Source organism: Eptesicus fuscus, chromosome 23, assembly GCF_027574615.1.
Source record: "Eptesicus fuscus isolate TK198812 chromosome 23, DD_ASM_mEF_20220401, whole genome shotgun sequence".
NCBI classification, from domain to species: domain Eukaryota; kingdom Metazoa; phylum Chordata; class Mammalia; order Chiroptera; family Vespertilionidae; genus Eptesicus; species Eptesicus fuscus.
This window is the reverse complement of record NC_072495.1, coordinates 26,166,451-26,182,746: the sequence shown is the minus strand read 5'-3', so window position 1 is coordinate 26,182,746 and position 16,296 is coordinate 26,166,451. Positions and strand designations below refer to the sequence as shown.

The 16,296-nt window shown below is 49.9% G+C and overlaps 1 protein-coding gene across 1 annotated transcript in view; it reads right to left on the bottom strand.

The window, feature by feature from the left end:
* The window catches only part of SLC5A1 (solute carrier family 5 member 1), a 40,409-nt gene extending 24,492 nt beyond the window's left edge, over positions 1–15,917 (bottom strand). Inside the window, exons 1-2 of the mRNA XM_008142391.3 lie at positions 15,644–15,917; positions 9,629–9,700 (exon numbers count right to left, since the gene is read on the bottom strand). Of these exons, the coding sequence (XP_008140613.1) occupies positions 9,629–9,700; positions 15,644–15,778 (207 nt within the window). The 5' untranslated portion in view covers positions 15,779–15,917. The remainder of the gene's footprint in view (positions 1–9,628; positions 9,701–15,643) is intronic.
* Positions 15,918–16,296: the final 379 nt, after the last annotated feature.

Below are 16,296 nucleotides of genomic sequence, written 5' to 3'. Positions count from 1 at the left end.
GAATTATCTTGGAAATGATTAAGGTCAACCTTTCATTTTCGAGTGAAAACAAAGCAATAGCCCAGAGGAAGAAAGTAATTCAAGTTTACACATTAATTTTATTTTTACTTCCATACCCTCAGGAAAGTAACGGCATGTGTACACTCAACCACTAGCCCAGGAGTCAAGAATTGCCTAACTCACGTTGGCTGACCTTGACCTGAAATTCCCAGGAGGCCCCAGGGCCAGCACACCGTGTGGACAGCTTCAGTCCACAATGAAGAACCCCCAACCACCTCTACAAGCGACGCACTCAAGAGGCAGACTCAGCAGGCCCCAAAGCCCCGCTGAAGTAAGTCCTGCTCCATGGTGATCCTCCATGGTGGGCGCAACCAGTCCTTATAGTCGCTCAGCCTTGTGAGTACATCCCATTGATGTACCAACAGCAATCAAGGCTTAACTATAACAGGAGTGTGTACCAGCTCACATGGGAGGGAGAGCGGGAGGCGGGGGGCACACCTGGATTGCCCGGCTCAGGGAACAGGGAGGCTGTGCCACTGGACCCTACAGGACACCTACTACATAAGGCCACTCTAACAAGGCCAGGAGACATAGCAGCTCTATCTAATACACAGAAGCAAACACAGGGAGGCTGCCAAAATGAGGAGGCCAAGAAACATGTCCCAAATGAAAGAACAGAACAAAACTCCAGGAAAAGAACTCAACGCAATGGAGACAAGCAATGTACTAGATGCAGAGTTCAAAACACTGGTTATAAGGATGCTCAATGAATTTAGGAGAAGAGTAGATGAACTTAGTGAGAAGTTCAACAAAAAGATAGGAAACATAAAAACAGAGCTAGAAAGCCCTGGCCAGTGTGACCCAATTGGTTGGAGCATAGCCTGTACACCAGAAGGTCACAAGTTGGATTCCCAGTCAGGGCACATACCCAGGTTGTGGTTTCAATCCCTAGTCGGGGCACGTGCCAGAGGCAACCAATTGATGTTCACTCTCACATCAATGTTTCTCTCTCTCTCTATTCTTCTCTCTCTAAAATCAATAAAAATATGTCCTCTGGTAAAGATTTAAAAAAAAACAGAACTAGATAACATTAAAAAGAACCAGTCAGAAATGAAGAATACGTTAACTGAAATATTCAAAGTGATGAAAAGCAAGGACCTACAAACCATGATTACTCTACCCAGCAAAGCTTCATTTAGAATTGAAAGACATAGAAAGAATTTTCCAACACAAGAAAAAGCTCAAGGAGTTCATCACCACCAAACCAGTAATAAATGAAATGTTAAAGGGTCTTCTTGAAGAAGAAGAAAAAGATTACAAATATGAATAATAAAATAGCAATAGATACATTTCTATCAACAACTGAATCTAAAAAAACAAAATAAATGAACAAACAGAACAGAAGCAGACTCATAGATTCAGAGAACATTTTGACAATTGCCAGATGGGCAGGAAGTTGGGGGGATGGGTGGAAAAGATGATGGGATTAAGAAGTACACATTGGTAGTTACAGAATAGTCATGGGGATGTAAAGTACAGCATAGGGAATATAGTCAATAATATTGTAGTAACTATGTATGGTGTCAAATTGTGCAAGATTTATCGGACGACCACTTAGTAAGTTGTATAATGTGTAATCACTGGATTGTACCCCTGAAACTAATGCAATATTTTATGTCAACTCTAACTGAAAAATAAAAAAATTATTTAAAGTAAAAAATAATAATAATCGCCTCCGTCAAAGAACAACATCTGTGTGTGTCTTCAGATGTTGTTCTTTTGAAAAATGAACAGTTGAAAACATTTTGAAAAATGTTTTCAGTTGAAAAATGGATTTGATAAGAGCGCCCTGATCACACTTGAAAAGAACAACATCTGTGTGTGCCAATGGATTTGATAAGAGCGCCCTGATCACACTTGAAAGCACAAGTAATGGTGTGGGCCCCCTCTTCTTCCCTTCTGACCTGGTTCTCATCTTGATTCTACCCGAGCAAATCATGTGACCGTGAACCAATCACTTTACTGCCTTGTGCCTCAGTTTCCTTCACGGAAAACCCAGGATGAGAACCCTTCTTAACCGACCTCAAACGGATATTCCCGGGCTGAAGTGAACTGATAAAATGAGAAACTGTTAAGAAAGTTTTGCCCCACATATGTACGTGATGCTGAAGAAATACTCTACACGATGCTTTGACACAGCCCCTGTTTTGATGGAGCGCCCTGAGTTTCCCGAAGGACTCAGAATGGTCATTTTCTCTTGGAGGGAGCAAGATCGTCACAGTTCTAGTGGCAAAGGCGCTCAGCTAATTTCAGGAAACTGCTTTCTTTGTTCATGGACCATGTAATAGCCAGAATGCCCAGAGCTCAGGCGATGGTTTCTGCTCCCAGCTTCTGCCTTCCCTTTTCAGAAAGGGAAAGAGGGTGACTAACTATAACAGAGCCTCCTTTAAGCCAAGTGTGGGGCCATCTATCTTTTTGTTGAACTTCTCACTAAATTCATCTACTCTTCTCCTAAATTTATCTTACTTCAATCGCACAACAGCCTGCGAGGTAGGTATTATTCTCGCCTTAATTTTACAGGCGAGGAAACTGCGGGCCAGAGCAATGGCCTGATTTCCACAGGTTCTTACAGGCCAACGTGGCCGACAGCCAAGGGACAGAGGGGAGGCCAAAGGACCATGTGGACTTTCCTCCTTCCCCAGGCATTCTCCTCTGGACTTCCACGAAGGGCACAGTAGGGTCAGACGCTCTAGCCCTCTCACTGTAAACTCAGGGACAGCACATGCCTGCATGTATGCCATGTCTGCCATCTCTCACAGAATCACACTTCCTGGACTGGGACAGAGAGAAGGTGAGGCTTGTCTGTTCAGGCTATTTTATTTCTGGGATTCAGGTAAATATTTAGACACAGGCCCTGTTCCAGACACATTATAATCTCTGTTTACTCTACATCGGCTCCCATCTGCCCCCCCTCCTCACCCCCCATGGACAATGGGTGCCTTTCACTCATTATCTTCACCAACATCTCTCCTTGCTCCAAGATCCAAAGAGGCAAGGAATCAGGAAACCACTGCCAACGTAGTCTTTTCCCACAGGTCACTTTCACAAAAGGCAGATAAGGCTTCCTGTTGGCCTTTATAGGTCAAGGAGGCTCATCACATCCATTCAGATGAGCTCACCTTTGCAATCATCAACCACTTGAGGCACCTAATCGATATGCATGGTCTCTCCCCGACACTGGTCCCCCTTCAGTTCCTCCAGTATCACCAAACTCCTTTTCACCTCAGGCCTCGGACCATTCTGTTCCTCACAGGGTTGGGGGCTCCATCCCCTGTGTGGGGAGTGCAGGAGGCAGCTGATCAATGGTTCTCTCTCATCATTGATGTTTCTGTCTCTCTCTCTCCCCCTCTCCCTTCCTCTCTGAAATCAATGAAAATATTTTTAAAAAAGAGAGAGAGAGAGAAAGAGAGTAATAAAAACACAGCCTCAGCCCTGGGGGAAAGGAAAGCACACACAGCTACCTGCAAATGGAAAGCAAGCAGAGCCGGAAGAGAGGGCCACCTGGGCTTGGCACTCACCTCCACCCAGGCTCATGAAGGTCAAGTACTTGTCTGTCTTATGCCTTCCCGATCCTGGCTCCCTTGGTGAGCTCTCTGCCTCTTCTATGGCCATTGGCTTTATTCCCATTCTTCCTCTCTCCTTGGGGAGCGCCCACCTAGGTCTCAGGCCTGCTTAGGCTCTTCCAGGACGGCCAGTGGCCACTCTGGTAGCATCCTATGTGGCTGACCTTGGATGGGATCGTTAGATTTTAGAGACTTAAAGCTACAGTGAGATGCATGTTACTCAAGGGAGTTTAAGAAGTGTGCGAAGCTGTCCTCTTCCCTCAGAGAAAACTTCCATCGGGGTCTCGGGTCAGCCCTCAATGAAAGAATTTCTTGGATTTTAGACAAACCTTTAGACCATACCTATTGGTCTCATAGATTTCCATCTCAAAGGATAAGGAGAAAGGGACCTGAATAACCAGAAGAACAGAGAGAGCCCTAGCTCTGGCATTAGCGTGTGTGAACTTGGGCAACCCGTGGGGTTAATCATCATTCTTGCTGGATTCAATCAGATAGGCAGCCCTGACCGGTTTGGCTCAGTGGATAACCTGTGGACTGAAGGGTCCCAGGTTCCATTCCGGTCAAGGGCATGTACCTTGGTTACAGGCACATCCCCTGTAGGGGGTGTTCAGGAGGCAGCTGATTGATGTTTCTCTCTCATCGATGTTTCTAACATGTTTCTAACACTATCCCTCTCCCTTCCTCTGTAAAAAAATCAATAAAATATTTTTAAAAAGTAAGTGATCACTTAGAAAAAAATCAGATAGGTGATGTGACAGTCCTTCAAACAAAGACAAGCGCTAAACCAGAGAGTTTGCTGTGTGCCAGGCACTGTTCTGAGACTGTGCATGTGTCCTCAAAAGTAGGCACTAGTATCCCTGTTGTAGAGATGACAAATGTAAGGCACAGAGATGTTTAGCAGCTCATCCAGGGTCACACAGCTAGTTAAGGGGCAGAGGCTGGGTTCGAACCCAACGAGCATGACTCCAGAGCCCAGGACTGAGCAAGGGGTCAACGAACGAGGGTCTATGGGCCAAACCTAGCCCTCCACCTGTTTTTTGTAAATAAAGTTTTATTAGAACATGGCCCTGCCCATCCATTTATGTATTATCGTGGCTGCTTTCACGCTAGCAGCAGAGTTGAGTCGTTGTGATAGAAATCACACAGCCTCCAAAAATAGTTACAGTCGGGCCCTTTACAGAGAGTTTTCCATTCTTACCCTAAACCATTTGATACACTCCTCCATGATGGTTGTCTAATCATAAAGGAAGGGAAGAAACCGGGCTATTGGGAGACACGGGCATTCCGTTTTCAAGACCCTCCCTGGTGATGGACTGACCAGCCTGCCCACACCCATTTCCCCCGTGCTCCTTCCCTCCTCTGTGGTGTGGAATCTTAGAATTTTATTCCTGGGAGAGTCTTGGAGATCCTCCATCTGACTGTCTCCCCTTGGCGAGGAGACTCCCTGAGGTTCAGAGTGGCTAATGCTTTGCCTGACGTGACAGAGCTGGGACAAGCCACGTCCCCTGGTTCCTGCGAGGTCCCCACTCCCTTTGGAGTGCTTCCTTATGTGCTGAAGGGGGTGGTGGCAGAGTTGGCTCCACCCCATTGCACCCGCCACTCCCGTGGAGCTGCCTCTGGTATGTATACCCAGACTCTCCTCCAAATCAAGAGTCCTCCATTGGCCTGTGTCCCTGCGGCCCTGTAATTTCTGGTGCCACTAGCCAAGGACGGTGGAATTTCCCCTTCCAAGCTCGCACTCTGCTTTCACATCTCTCACATCTCAAATAATCAGTACAACACAGCTCCCGGGCAGCTGTTGGTTAAAGGTGCCACCAACAAGGGAATCCCGGACCCGCAAACCAGCCCACAGTGATGACAGGTATCGCTTCGTGGTTTCATGTTACTCGGTTGGCTGGGCTAGCCTCCTGGGTGACTCAGGCCACTGTGGGCCTGCCTGGCTGGCTGGCTCCCGGTGTAAGCTGACTCCTGCAGGAACCCAGCCCTGGCGTTCTTGCTCCTCCCCTCCAATTGTCTCTCACGCCTATCCCCAGGCCCAGGCGCAAGCCTTTTCTCTCTCTGGGCCTCATCCGTGTTTGAGGAACAGGGTCTTCAGCCAGCGCTCCTGGATCTTCACCTGTTACAGGTTACAACTGCTCCTTTCAAAGTCCCCAAAGCTCCCCACCTGGCCTCTCCTCTGTCCAGTCTCTCTTAGACGTTAGAAGCTGTGATTTCCTCCTGCCTTATTTTCATGGCTGACTGACTACCCAAGCCTTCCAGGCCTGGGATGTATCAACCCAAGGTCACCTCAGGTCCTCCCTTCCTAAGATTCCCCAAGGATTCTCTTCCAATGCTCCTCTGGCTGCTAACTCTTCCTATAGCACCAAGTTGGGGGCAAAGCAGATGAAGGGGGCCAAGTGTCCCATTGGAGGGCCTTTCTCCATATCCTAGTGTTCCCATTTATTGAGCACTTGCCAAGCACAGTGCTGAATGATAATGATGTACATGCAATGTCTCATTTAATCCTGATAAGAACCCTCTTTTTTAATTTTTTTTTTTTTTGAGAGAGAAGGAGAGAGAAGAACATCAATGTGAGAGGACAGCCTCCCCCATGCACACCCACTGGGGATCAAACCCCGCAGCCCAGGTATGTGCCGAGACTGGGAATTAAACCGGCAACCTTTCAGTGCACAGAACAATGCTCAACCACTAAGCCACACCAGCCAGGGCATTTTTCTCCTCTTTTATAGAAATAGAAATGGAAGCTCAGGGAAATTCAGCAACTTGCCCAAGTCTCGGCACTAGTAAATGTGGAAGGTCAGATATGCTGACTTCAAAGCCCATGCCGTTCTACTTTCTAGAATATTCTAGAAAACTCTAGAGTTGGGAGAGACTTGGAGGCCACTGCTTCCCCATTTAAGAATCTCCCTTCCCGGCCTCCCTAACAGATGGTGATGTTTTCAGTAAGTCTGACCAGAGAGAGAAGAATCTACCCAAACAAGTGATTGTCAAACCTGCCTGATCATCAAAAGCGTCTAGGATGCTTTTAAAAGTGCAGATTCCTAGGACTATCTTATAAGGTGTGTTTTTTCCTAAGTAGGTCTGGGATGCAGCCCAGGGATCTTCATCTTTAGAAAGCACACCCCGGTGATTCCGATACACGGGCAGGTTTAGAAACCACGAATGCCACCTCATGACCCCTTACGTAGATGCAAATCATCGTTGGGAGAAGAAAAGTTGAATTTCAGCCTCAGCAAGGAAGCAGTGACTTCTGCACAAAAAGAAGAATGACGCAATGTTTCTCTGTTGGTCGCAATCACTCGATACTGAAACATGAGTAAGGAAAGCACCATTCACAGGAAACCCCACAAGAACCCTTCAACCCTGCCTGCCTTGGGTGGGGCTAATGCCTCTTACCAAACAACTCTCAGCCAGACCCACACCTGGGCACTCTCGGGAAGAGAGTCCTCACTGCCGGTGCACGTGTGAGGTGGTCCCGGGCCTAGCCCAAAATGCACGTCTCCTGAGGGGGGTTCTGCCCCATGCTTCCCCCTCACTGGCTTCCCCCAAGACCGTGGTCGGCAAACTGCGGCTTGCGAGCCACATGTGGCTCTTTGGCCCCTTGAGTGTGGCTCTTCCACAAAATACCACGGCCTGGGCGAGTCTATGTTGAAGAAGTGGCGTTAGAAGAAGTTGAAGTTTAAAAAATTTGGCTCTCAAAAGAAATTTCAATCATTGTACTGTTGATATTTGGCTCTGTTGACTAATGAGTTTGCCGACCACTGCCCCAAGAGATTGGAAGCTAAGATCTTATCCCCAACAATTCTGTCATCACGGGGGGAGGAGGTCAGCAGAAGAAAAGGGGGACTGGATGAGCACTTGGCAGGTTTACTGCAGGGAGGACACTGAAGTATTCGATGGGGGTGGGGGTACACTGTTTTCAAAATAATCAAAGTAAACTTCAGGGCTCTGTTTAGCCATCTAATTCAGCAAACCCTCAGGCCCACTAGGATTTCATGCCAGCCTTGGCTCTGACACCTGTAGAGCGCCTCTGTCACTAGAACTTTCTACCACGCTGGAAGTGTTCTAGATCTGCACTGTCCGTTGTCAGGATAGACCATCCATGAGGGACCCACCACAGAAATCAGCCTCCATCCACACACACCTGTTAATCACTTGAAATATGGCTACTGTGATTTAGGAATAAATGTTTAATTTTATCTCATTGTAATTTTAATTTAAATAGCCATCCAGGCTGGCCTGGCTCAGTGGTTGAGTGTCAACCTATGAACCAGAAGGTCACAGTTCAATTCCGGGTTGGGGCACATGCCAGGGTTGCAAGCTCCATCCCCAGTAGAGGGTGTGCAGGAGGCAGCCGATCAACAATTCTCTCTCATCATTGATGTTTCTAGCTCTCTCTCCCTCTCCCTTCCTCTCTCTGAAATCAATAAAAATATTTTTAAATAAATTAAATAATAATAATAAATACATAAACAGACAGTGTGATTCATGGCCACCATTTTGGACAGAGCAGTTCTAGAGGGACTATCCCAGCCTTGTCTTGCCCTTTGTGATCTGAGCTGCCTACTCAACACCAGCGTTTAGGAAATCACCAAAGTCCAGAGCATGAGAAGACAAACGCCCTGACAAAGAACAGAAAGGAGGCATCAGAATATGTACGCCTCTACCCACGTGTGGTGTCAGGAGAGACCACCATGAAGGACGCCCCACAGAGATCAGCCTCTGCCCAGCGTTCTTGGAAACCCCACACGAACCACTGAACCCTGCCTGCCTTGGGTGGGGCTAATTCCTTAAGGATAAAGCAAAAATGACTTCAGGGGAATTCCAAGCAACAGTGATAATGCCAATGATTAAAACCTACCTCAAGCCCTAACGGGTTTGGCTCAGTGGATAGAGCGTCGGCCTGTGGACTGAAGGGTCCCAGGTTCGATTCCGGTCAAGGGCATGTACATTGGTTGCAGGCACATACCCAATAGAGAGTGTGCAGGAGGCAGCTGATCGATGTTTCTCTCTCATTGATGTTTCTAACTCTCTATCCCTCTCCTTCCTCTCTGTAAAAAATCAATAAAATATATGTTTTTAAAAATCCACCCCAAAACAACCATCAAAGGCCAAATGTGGCATGATTGCCTCGTAACTTTTCTCTGTGCTATGCAAGACAATGACTTTACTTTCTTATTTCTCTTCCTCCAATCAAGTCATAGCTGTCCCCTCTTCTCATTGTATATATGTTTCATTACCCCACCTCTCACCAGCCACTCTTGCCTGTATCCCAAGCCCAACGAATGGCACAATTTAGCCAATTTGGTCAACCAGTCATTTTGGTGAGAACTCTGGATCGAAATGGTCACTGGAGTGAACGGATAAACCAGCCAGAGCCCTGGGCTGACAGCATGGACGGGACCTCACCGTTTCTCTCCGGCCCATGCACCTGTGCTTTGATTGGAATAGTTCTGCCCACGTGTGTCAGGGAAAGTGCCTCTTAAGGATACAAAACCCTCTTCCATCCATTTACCTAACATGTTCCCTGGGCCTCCCCTGTAGCCATCACTGCATTAGGCTCCCACAGTAGGACATAAAGTCTTTCTTCCCTGGGACTTACAGGAGCAAAAAGGAGCTACCATTTAGTACGTTTCAGCTCATAAGAGGTGTCCACTTCTCATACACTGCTGGGAGGTAAATATTGCCGTCCTTATTTTATAGACACAGAAGTGGAAGCTCGGATTTGCCCAAATCTCCTCGGTCCGCATGCTCTTTTGGCTTCTCTTCACCGCCTGCTTGTACATTCTCTTCCTCTAGCTCGTCAAGGATTCCAACCATCATTGTTTAAGGCTGTTCCCTCACCGCAAGAGACTGAGGGTGCCCAGAAAACCTGGTGAGCCAGAGACCCATTATCAGGGGTCTAAGGCGGGAAGGAGGAATGACCGCACCCCCAACCCAAGGAGAACATGGCCTCCTACAGAGAATATCGCAGTTAAGCAGACGGTATTTCTGGGAAAACTTACCGGCCACCACACCATACTTCGTCCTGCCAGGAAGAAGCCTCCAACGGTCCCACGATTCGTAGAAAACATGGCCTGAGGAGGAAAAGGTCAAAAGTTTAATAGAAAACTAGAACAGAGTGACCTTGCCAGCCGAAAGGACACACCTCCCCATAAGCACGTGCTTTCTTCTACCCACCTCGCTTTCTGAACTACTTCCACATTCCTCGCCCCCTGGGGCTCCAGTATACTCAGCCGGAGGAGGGAGGGACCTACATTTGACAGACAAGGACACTGAGGCTCAGCTTGTCATGTTTATGGCCTTTTTACAAACATACTGAAGGTGCGTGATGAAGTGTCAGGTCTTAAAAGCACCATTCGGTATGTGAATTATACCTCAATAACACTGGGAGGGGGAGGGAGGAGAGAGAGAGAGAGAGAGAGAGAGAGAGAGAGAGAGAGAGAGAGAAGAGAGAGAGAAGAAGAAGAAGAAGAAGAAGAAGAAGGAGGAGGAGGAGGAGGAGGAGGAGGAGGAGGAGGAGGAGGAGGAGGAGGAGGAGGAGAAGAAGAAGAAGAAGAAGAAGAAGAAGAAGAAGAAGAAGAAGAAGAAGAAGAAGAAGAAGAAGAGGAGGAGGGGAGGAGGAGGAGGAGGAGGAGGAAGAGGACGAGGAAAGGGAAGGGGATGGGGAAGGGGAAAAGGGGAGGAAGAGGAAGGAGAGAAGGAGGGAGGGAGGGAGGGAGGGAAGGAGGAAAGTAAAAAAGTTATAAAAATGCACAGTTTGTACTTAATATTACATAAAAGACTAGGGCGTGGGGGAAATGGAGAGATTGTGGTCAAAGGCACAAAGTCTCAGTTATAAGATGATTAAGTTCTGAGAGCGCATGTACAGCATGGTGAGGGTAGTTCATGGTGAGGGTAGTTCATAATACTGTATGGCATCGTTAAATTTGCTAAGCAAGTACATCCTAAGTGCTCTCGCCACATAAAAATACTGTCACCACAGGAGGGGATGGATGTGTTCATTAGCTAGAGTAACCTATAGTGCTTAACCCTCCACAGTGCTTAACCCTCCACAGTGCTTAACCCTCCACAGTGCTTAACCCTCCATAGTGCTTAACCCTCCACAGTGCTTAACCCTCCATAGTGCTTAACCCTCCACAGTGCTTAACCCTCCACAGTGCTTAACCCTCCATAGTGCTTAACCCTCCATAGTGCTTACCATAATGCCTTGTGCATGGTGCATGGTCAGTAAAAAGTTAAAGGAATGGGATTCTCAGTTCCCTCAGGTTCCACTCCTCCCCTTTCTCCAACACACACGCGCGCGCACACGCACACACATACATGCACACGCGCACGCACACACATGCACAAGCACACACACATGCACACGCACGCGCACGCACACACAGGTGCTTCCTGGCACGTGCACAGCAGCTCTTGTCCCCTGCCTCCTTTCTCCCCGCTGGTCACTCCCTACAAATAGGAAGTCACCGTCTCCATGAACACAAGATGCTCGGCAGGAAGCTCTAAGGTTCCAGACCCCACTCTGTAAACCACGGCAACCAATTGGCCTGTGTAGTCCACCCCTAGAAGAGAAAGATCTCACTACGGCAAGCCGCAGGAGCCAACGAAGCACAATTGCTGACCCACACGCTTTTTCCTCAATGGAATGAAAATATCCTTGAGCAAAAGGAAGGCGCTTCAGACCTTCAAAGCTTAAAAAACCGCGGATGCTGGGCCTGGAGCAGAGAAGACTCGGGTGTGGCCTGTGGCCTTCTGATCCGTGAGGTGGGACAGACTCACTCCGTGTGGCCCGCACCAGGCACAACCAGACCCGACGGGAGACACCCCGGGGGCATGAGATCTGAGCTCAGAACAAGGAAGAACGTCCTTGCTGCCAGAGAAGCCAGAGATGGAACTGGTGCCGCAGGGGAGAGTTTCTGCTGCAAGCATTCTAGTGAGGTGTTGGCAGCTCGTCAAGCTGTCTTTGTCAAGCCGTTTAGAGGGGAGACTCAAGCGTAGGGTGAAGATAAACGTAGGCCCTCGCTTTATGAAATATGTGAGGAGAGAAGGAATTCAGCATCCCCAGGACACTGCCACAGCAATGCAGGTGGTGCTAAGGACGCTGGAGAGGATAGTCCCAGAAGAAAAAAAAAAATCGTATCTGAGGAAGGGGTTAAGGTGAGGTCATGCAGAGAGCATTGCCTCGGGAATCTTAAGCTCCGAGTTCTAGTCCCAGCTCGGATCCTCGTGCATCTGAGCGACGCCTGGTCACCCTCGCTGACCCTCATCTGTAAAATGAAAATGCCGGGCTCCCCCAGGGCCCATCGCTACCCAGGCATCCAATGATACCCTTCGTGCAAACGATCCCACAAGCCAGGGGTCAGCACATGTTTTCTGCTCATACAAAGGGTCAGATAGTGAATGGGTGTTGTGGGAAACATGTGGTCTCCATCACACAGCCTTCTTGTTGGGCTTTGTATTTTATAACCGTTTAAAAGTGTGAAGACCATTTTAAATTGTGAGCCACACAAAACAGGCTGTGACCCTCTGTGTCCTGGGGTTTCACATGGGCCACAGGGAACAACCCCTGGCGTAAAGGGTTTAAGGACAGCTTAATGAAGTCTTCCAGAAAGAATAGGTGAAGAGATTCAGCCTAAAAGGATACAAAATCCCCCCAAGAAACAAACTGAGAGGTAGTGAAAAAAATGGAAATATATAGTTGATTCGTGAGCAACATGGGGGTTAGAGGTGCTGACCCCCCACAAAATTGAAAATCCACATATAACTTTTGACTCCTCAAACACTTAACTACAGTGGCCCCTGGGTATGCACGGATTGATCCCAGGACCCCCGTGGATACCAAATCCACAGGTGCCCAAGACCCTTATACAAAATGGTGTAGAACTGTGGTCAGCAAACTGCGGCTCGCGAGCAACATGCGGCTCTTTGGCCCCTTGAGTGTGGCTCTTCCACAAAATACCACGGCCTGGGCGGGTCTATTTTGAAGAAGTGGCGTTAGAAGAAGTTTAAGTTTAAAAAATTTGGCTCTCCAAAGAAATTTCAATCGTTGTCCTGTTGATATTTGGCTCTGTTGGCTAATGAGTTTGCCGACCACAGCTGTAGAAGGATGCATACAGTCAGTCCTCCGTATTTGCGAATTCCCAACTGAGGACTGAAAATAGTTTTCTAAAGCCAAACTGAGAAAGACAAAGATCACATGATCTCACTTATCTGTGGAATCTAATGAACAAAATGAATCGACCAACAAAATAAGACCCAAAGCAGGGAAGAGACATACCTCCATGTGGGGTTGGGGGGACGAGAAGAGATAAACCAAAGAACTGATATGCTTATATGCATAGCCCATGGACACAGGCAATAGGGTAATGAAGACTTGAGGGGGTGGGTAGGGGCTTGGAGGAAAGGGGGAAGGGGGGGAATGGGAGATATCTGTAATACTATAAACAATAAAAAAAAAATTTAAATGGGGAAAAAAGAAGAATATAGTGTTCTATCTGCAGTTGGTTGAATTCACGGATGTGAAACCCCAGGACACAGAGGGTTGACCAAATATTAATTGGGGGGGAAAATTCACGTAGAATCGGACCCACAGAGTTCACACACATGTTGTTCAAGGGTCAACTGGAGACTGAAGGATAAGCTCGCGCCCCAATATGATTGGGCGAGGCAGCATTGAAAGAGGACAAAACAGAACAAAGTGATGTTGGGAGAGGTGGGGCCGGTGACAGAGGGACAGTAGTTGTGTCTTTTCTACGGTGAGGAAGCACAGAGGGGCTGGCTCGCTCTGTCTCTGCAGCCCAGAGATCGTACAGGACTCAGGACGCCTGCCCCCGCACCAAGCCACTCTTGATGCTCCAAGAGAAAAAAAAAAAAAGAGGAATGTAAACGGGAAGGAATCCAGCGTGTTCAGTGATCAGGGTCCGGAGGCACTGGCTAACGGGGGGAGAGGAAATGTGGACACACACTGGCGGGCTCGTTAAACAGCATTTAACAGGACAAGTGATCCGAATCGCAGATTTGTGAAAAGCGCAAACAGCATAATCACCAGGACTGACGGGGCTAAATGAGATTGCTTAAGCCTTAAGGGAACGGAGACTGTGGGGGGCTGTCTGGGAAACAGGCAGTAGGCCACAGCTAGCCAATGATGGGCTCTCCTCCCGGCTGCAGCGCTTCTAAGCTGAGGAGGGGCAGGGAGAGGGAGGCAGGCCCGGTAGTAAAGTACCTGGTGCCGTGGAAAGGGGCCTGAGTTCCAGGAACGGTTCCCTGCATTGCAACCTCAGACCAATCACGACCACGTGAGGCTTCCATTTCCCCTTCTGTGAAATGGGGGAGTCTCATGCCTGCCCTCCCTGTCTCCTGGCTTTTTTTTTTTTTTTTGGTCAAGTTGTCCTACCCAGCGGACCACTTGTGACTTGTGTCCATTTTACTTAAGAGAACAAAAGTAATTCAGGGCCTGGGTCCTAGACCCTCCAGGGCAAATAACTATTTTTAAAGATGTCTAGCATCCGGAGTGAGCTTTCAGGTTCATCTCTGCCGATCTTCACAACAACCGGGGGGGAGGCAGACGGATAGGTAAGACTGTGTCCGTTTACACGGAAGTAAACTGGGGCTGAGGCGGGCTACCCGAGGTCACGTGTCCGAAATCATGTCAAAGCCGTGACTAGCCCTAGCCGGTTTAGCTCAGTGGATAGAGCGTAGGTCTGCGGACTGAAGGGTCCTAGGTTCGATTCCGGCCAGGGGCACATGCCCGGGTTGTGGGCTTGATCCCCAATAGGGGGCGTGCAGGAGGCAGCTGATCCATGGTTCTCTCTCATCATTGATGTTTCTATCTCTCTATCCCTCTCCCTTCCTCTCTGAAATCAATAAAGAAATATATTTAAAAAAAAAAAAAAGCCGTGACTAAACTTGAGAATCCCGGCTCCTGGTCGGACACTTCAGAGAGGCTGAGCGTTTCGAGGAACCGTCAGCCACACCAACCCCTTGTGATGTGACACCTGGGGAGGCTTTTAGTCACCTCTGCTTTCTACGATTACTTTTAAAAAGAAATCTTCCTTTTATCCAAAAAAAAAAAAAAAACAAGACCTTGTGGCCATGGCAGGGTTAATGTCCACCCGCCTCTCCCCGTGGCCGGCCACCCGCCACGAACACCTTTGCGAGTGGCTGGATTTCTGCACATTTAAAAACACCTCCTCGTCTGGCGGCTGGGTGTGCCAGACTCCGTCACAAGTGAAATTTCCATATTCCAAGCTGCTGAGAACAAGTTCCTCTGGTTTGGTGTGTCCCCAGAGTCCCGAAGGGGAGCCACCGCATTTCCCTCTTCCCGGTGCAGGTGCCGGCTGCCCTCTGCCCTCCTCCTCCTCCTCCTCCTCCTCATCCTCCTCCTCCTCTTCCTCCTCCTCCTCACCAGCTTTCCCAACTCTCACTCACTCCAGCCCCTGGAATCCCAGGGCACCAGGCCTTCAGTCAGCCTATCCCAGGAGGGGGACACCAGGCAGGCCCCCCCCCCAAACACACACACACAAACACACACACACACACACACACACAGCACATGCACACACACACACACCTGCAGCCGGCAGCGGCTGTGCCTTCCCCATCTACAGTTTCTTTCCCATCGGAACTGGATGGCTAAGAGGCAGGACAACAGTCACCTCCTCCCAAGCCTGGGGACCCTCCCTGCAGCTACAGGCTGGCCCTCTCCTGGCCCTCACACCACTGACCCCCATCTCCCACCCTCGGTCTATGCGCACAGGCCCCAGGCGCCCACCTTCCGTGCTGGCCAGCACCCCTCTCCCTCTGCTCATCCTCGCTCGCCCTCCTCACCTCGCCCTGTGCCCCCTGACCTCCTCTTAAGCGCCTCCAAGTCATTGCCACTCCGCTCGCTCGCTCGCACACCCTAAAGGCCATCCTCCCTCCCCTCTGGCACTTGCTCCTCGGCCTGCCCCCGCCTCATCCCTCCCGCTGGCCCTCGCTCCCCATCCATCAGCGAGTGTCCCAGGGCCCCCACCTACCCACAGCCCGACAGCCATCACCACCACGAAGTAGACGACGATGACGGAGATGTCGGCGGCATTGCGGATGCGCTCGTGGGAGGCGAGGGGCGCCTCGGTGACGGCGGTCGTGGGGCTCCAGGTGGTACTGTCCATGGCTGCGGCGGCGCCCAGGTGTCCCTCTCTCCGAGGCCACTGGCTCCTTATGAGGCCTCCGGGTTAATGATCAGCCCCGGAGGAGGGCGCCCGCGAGGTCGGGGCAGCCGGGAGGTGGTGCGTCTGGGACCCCTGCACTGCGCTGGCCGTCGGGGAGCGGTCCTGGGCACGGAGCTGGGAGCCAGGAGCGCGCTGAAGTGCTGGCGGGTCGGCTGCGGGCCGGCAGGTAAGGGCTTACCTGCCAGCGGGGAGGGGCCGGCCAGGGGGTGGTGCCCGCCTGGCACAAAGGCCCGCTGTGCTCCCTCCCGCAGCGGGCACGGGGCCGGGCCGCCTGGACAGCCCTGGGGCCGGCCCCTCCCCAGCGGAGCGGGAGCGGCTCCATGGAGGAAGCCGGCTGCCTGGGGCCAAGAGCCGAGGGGCTCCGGGTCACCTGGCACCTGCCCTGGGACCGGGTCCACGTCCTCTGTGGGCCTGGCTGCTGCTCCACGTGGCAAATGGGTGCGGGACTGACTGTGCCC